General features: G+C 33.8%; 1 protein-coding gene across 1 annotated transcript; it reads right to left on the bottom strand.

The window, feature by feature from the left end:
- On the bottom strand, positions 1852-4522 carry LOC107631816 (plant UBX domain-containing protein 2). The gene is made up of 3 exons (XM_016335376.2): positions 3448-4522; positions 2536-2814; positions 1852-2240 (listed from the first exon to the last, which is right to left on the bottom strand). The coding sequence occupies exons 1-3, from the start codon at positions 4300-4302 to the stop codon at positions 2001-2003; spliced, it is 1374 nt and encodes a 457-aa protein (XP_016190862.1). The 5' UTR covers positions 4303-4522; the 3' UTR covers positions 1852-2000.

A 4965-nucleotide genomic window follows, 5' to 3' on the forward strand; every position in this document is an offset into this window, starting at 1 on the left:
TATTTCAAACGAGAGTAAATTTTTTTAATTTTTTTCTTAATTATTTAATAAAGTATAATTTTTTATTATTTAATATTTTTTTTACTTATTTTTTTTAGTCTTATTTAAAAAATATAAAATAAAATATCATATTTTATTAAATAATTAAAAAAATTAAAAAGATTCATCTTTACATATACCAAGTCCATTTAGTTAATTAACGAATTTAATTTCTAAAAAGTAGGAGCAAAATCCAATTAATTCAATAATCAATCATATATATATTAAAATTAGTTACTAACATAAAATATATGTACACTGATTTTGGAATATAAATAGTAGTTTTGTTCAATAATATTAAGTGTTGAAATGCATGAATGAATATAGTATGCAAAGAGAAATAGGAAGATTTGTCTAAAGATCTTGATTGGTTCATAAAACCGCCTCCTTCTAGGACATGCAGATCACATGGATCTTAGTATTATTATTAATATATAAAGGGCACTCACTTCAATCATTTGCTTTGGAGTTGATTACTTTTTCTCTCAAGACTTTATCACTAAGACTAACACCCTAAATAAAAGGATTCTTTAATAATGCGCATTGCACCTTCTTTCTATAAACAAAATGGGAGTGTGTCCCGCAACCCATGTGAATCTTTATATACTAATAATTGAAATGGACAGTGAATGAATATGTTGTTTTTCTCTGGATTAAAGTAAACAAAAGAAAGATGATATAATGGGAATGAATAAAGCTAAACCAAAACGATACCTGTTGCTGTTGCGTACTTCTTTAACTCCTTCCAAATATGCATAGATATAGAGTTGAAAATATTAAATTTTATTTATTTATATAGATAACTAAAACCCAAAAAGAGAAGGGGAATAAAAAGTGCACTACAGTTGCTAAAACAATAACTCAATGTGCTTCAATTGGAACTTGGAAGTGGTCAAGTGAGTCAGAATTAACTAACTTCTAATAGATTCAATAAGTCAGATGCTTTTATTCTGTTCATTGCCACTTTAATATCCCCTTAAAAAGATTCGAGGCATATAGATTAGAGAGTTACTTAACTATTTGTTGATATTTGTTTGAAGTAAAGTGTTTGGGAGGGAATAATAATCAATATATATATATATAGCAAGCAATAAAGTCTAATATATTTTTTGGTTTTAAAAAGTTGTAGGTGACTAACAATTTTTTAAGAAAAATGTTAGGGATCAATATTTTTTATTAATATTAGACAATATTTTGGACCAATATCTTATTTTTATACGTTTTTTTTTTTTTTTGTTGTTAATTACAAATCTGTTCATCATGTAATACAACTTTTAAATAAAATAGATTTTCTTTTGTGATGCATCTATTATCGATGGCATTTGTTAAGACTTTAAAAACCATGTTTTGTAGTCTTTCAAATGAAAGAAAAGGGAAAAGGGATAGTTCGGACTTTCTTCTTGGGTGTCATTGTTTTCTTGGGTCTGAAGAACCGAGTTCAAATGGGAATTGAGAGCATTGGATCATATATGTATGATAGTATTGGTGTGTTGTTTAAGCCCATATTTGGAAGTGAGTCCCAAAAGAAAGCCCATATCTTACATGGGGATTGTGACTTGGGAGGTTGGTGTTTGAACTTTGATGTATGCTAAATCGAAATGGGGATTGCAACGGTTAGTGTTTGATGAGTAGGATTAAGGAATTTGAGTTCATGGATACTTTGATGTTATGTGAAAAATGGTGAGAAAAGGGTTGGAAAAAAATGTATTTTTGGAGTAAAAATATGAATGTTAACCAAACTTTAAAATAGACAAAATAAGATATTTAGAACAAAAACAAAACAAAATGTTTCAAACATTTAGAAACAACTGTTAAGAATTAAAACTAAAACAATATTTTATCCTTTATTGTATTATGATGTAATTGAAAAATAACTTCTTCAAAATGAGTATAAAATTATATCTATATCCCCATCCCCACCCCTCACAAAACCAAGAGAAAATAAAAAACTTAGGGATTGCTTAAGCATTTACAAGCGGCTCACTGATTTGAAGCAATTCGTTTTTGAGACCCGTGAAAACAACAGAATCTGTTTCCAGTGGCTTGAACTTGATTAGAGCTGAAGGTACCAAGTCCTCATCCTCCAATGTTTTACTGTTCTCCCCTGCTTTGGCGAACCGAGGGATTGCCTGCCGTCGGACTACTACCGGATGCATTAGCTCAAACTCCAAACCTGGTTGTTTCAATGCAGAACTGACAAACTGCATCATCAACATGAAAATTGAGAATAGTGCTGAGTAACTGTCCCAGAAGAAACACTAAACTTATAAAAGATGGGGGATATGCAAGGTAACAGTCAAATCCGTCCATAATGTATTGCATGAGTTTACAACAATATATATACATACAACATAAATCATTTTATACAACTAGGAACTTCTTTGTAAATTGCAATTATAGTTATCCAACAGTAAATTGTTAGCTCAAGAAATTTCCAACTTCTATGATTGAATTTTTCCCCTCAAAACCAAGTATCAAATTTGTTGAAGGACAAACCTCATAGAGGGCCATAGTTGGTTCCCATGGAGAAAATACACCTTGAAGTACAACTCCATCTGGAAACTGAACCCTAATAATAGCTTTTGTGTATCTCTTCTTGGCAGCTTTTGCTTGCTTTTCCTTTAATGACTTGGGAATTAAAAGCTGAGACTCTTCAATCTTTTTTCTCCTTAATTCAGCTTCTCTTCTCACCTCTTCAACTGAAAGTTTATAGAAGGAATCTGGTAGCTCAATTTTTGCTGCAACAGTTTCAGGAACGGCAAAGAAGACCTTCACCTATAAGAAACAATATTTTTTTTAAACAGGACAAAAGTTTAGAGATATTTAATCTAAATAATTGGTTTGCCAGTAATACTTTAAATGGACCAAAGTACCCAAAACTAATAGGAAAGACAATGACAAACAACTTCATCTCTGCAAAATAACAAATAGAGAATAAAACTGAATATATTTGAAGAATCAAGGTTATTTAGATATCCACTAACAACTAACAAGGTATATCCGTGTTTTGATTAAGGCTTCTTTGCCGCTGCCTTATCTTCAGTAAATGAGGATAAGAATTGGAACGAAGACCAAAATATGACCCTTAACAGATTGAGACGAAAATAAAAACAGGGCTTCTATTCAAAGATTCATCAGGTTGATACATTTCAGCAGTTTTGCTTATGTCTTTCTGCTAGAGTAATTTGAGTGAAATTCTTACAAAGATTATGGCTTGTTGACATCTGCTGCGTCTATTCCTAATTCAAACCAACTTATGCCATCCATCAGTAATTACCAAATGCAAAAGAATGACTAAGTTTTCCAACCAACCCCCAGTGTCATGATTCCAAAGCCAAATACTAGTAATTACTGATTCACACATGACCTAAATGTGATTTCAAAATACAGAGACTATTAAAGTATTACCTGTCTGTCGATAGGCTTGGATTCAGGTTTTGCATCTATGTTGTCAGCAGAAGCTGCAGCCAAATTCTCACTCTTTGGAGATACTTGCAGCACCAGCTGTGATTCCAGCAACAGTGTTGCTTTCTTGATCAATCTTATCTGCTCTTCTGAAGGAAGCTCCATGACGGCCCAAGTCTCGCCATTCTCGTCCTTAAGTTCAAAGCCAAGAAAGCAAATCAACTCAGTTCCACCGATAACCTCGGCAACAGCCTCCTTAATTTTAGGATTGCCCAATCTGATCTTCCTAAACTTGGCATTTTCAGGCTCTCTAACAACATTCTTCAACAGCTTCAAAAGAATGTCGATGGATCCGTGGGAAGGCTTCCCTGAGACGTAAGTGCCAACACAAACCTCCAATTCAGCATTGGAGTCGGCTCCAGTGTCTGGCAATTGAGACACATCAGCACGCTCACCGTTGTTACTCAAACAAGTGTCCACATGCTCCGAAACCTCATCTTCGGATCTAAAAGAATTGCCACAAACAGGACACTCATATACATTAAGTGAATACCCGTTTTGAGATCTCTTGGATGATGTGACGAATGAATCAAATGGGTCGAACCCAGAAGTTGGAGGTTTGCGATCCCTCTCGCCGGAAGAGGCGGTGGCTTTGTGGGGCGGGGGCGTGGGATTGGAATTGAGGGGGCGAGGGCGAGGGGTGGAAGTGGAATTAGCGGTTGCATAGGGAGGAGGAGAGGGAGAAGAAGAAGATCCCAAGACACGACCTTGTCCCTTGAATTTGGCGGAGGATGAAGAGGTGAAAGAGTTGTTGACTTTCTTCATGAAGCCTTTCATCTTATCTTTAACGTCGTCCATTTTCTAAAGGGGAATCAAGAGAGGAATCGCGTAAAGAAGGAGAAGAAGGAAACCTTGGAAGCTCAGAAGCAAGAGAAGAGAAAGGAGGTGCTTTGCGCGTTCAATTTTGAGACCGTTGACAAACACTAACGAGTGCAGCAGAATATGTATGTAATATTCTTACGGAGTAATCAGGGACCAAAGCGAGTAATCACTCATCACTAACCCCACGCCGCCTCCGTTAAGCAACTCTTTTTTTTTTTTCGACGTTAAACTACTCTTCCGCGGTTCCACCTTATCTGAGGACAACAATAAAAAAGTATCGTATCCCATAAATTCAGTCTATCAGAATATATAAATTCAATTATAATTTTAGTCTTTATTATTTTATCTTATCTTATCTTTAATTATTCTTATCTTATCTTTATTTATTTTTATCTTTTTTAACCCAATACTCTATATATATTTAGTTTTACTTTTAAAATATAATTCAATCAATCAAAAAATACAAAATATAATATTCTTCCTCTCTTCTTTTTTTATTCTTTCATAATTTTATCAGGGAATACGATGATGCGTGGATTACTGGATTACTGAGAGATGCTATGGAAATTGATTCCCTAAAAACAAGTTTTAACTTGCTTTGCTTTTTGCTTTTAACCTTAGCTTGTTACTTTTTTCTGC

This window comes from Arachis ipaensis, chromosome B03 (genome assembly GCF_000816755.2).
Source record: "Arachis ipaensis cultivar K30076 chromosome B03, Araip1.1, whole genome shotgun sequence".
In the NCBI taxonomy this organism is placed as follows: domain Eukaryota; kingdom Viridiplantae; phylum Streptophyta; class Magnoliopsida; order Fabales; family Fabaceae; genus Arachis; species Arachis ipaensis.

Excerpts from the sequence above, each read along its gene's own strand:
- LOC107631816 (XM_016335376.2), bottom strand. The coding sequence starts at position 4,302 with ATGGACGACGTTAAAGATAAGATGAAAGGCTTCATGAAGAAAGTCAAC. Across the intron at positions 2,815-3,447 it reads CCAAGCCTATCGACAGACAG|GTGAAGGTCTTCTTTGCCGT; the intron begins GTAATACTTTAA and ends TGTTTCTTATAG. Across the intron at positions 2,241-2,535 it reads CAACTATGGCCCTCTATGAG|TTTGTCAGTTCTGCATTGAA; the intron begins GTTTGTCCTTCA and ends TTGATGATGCAG.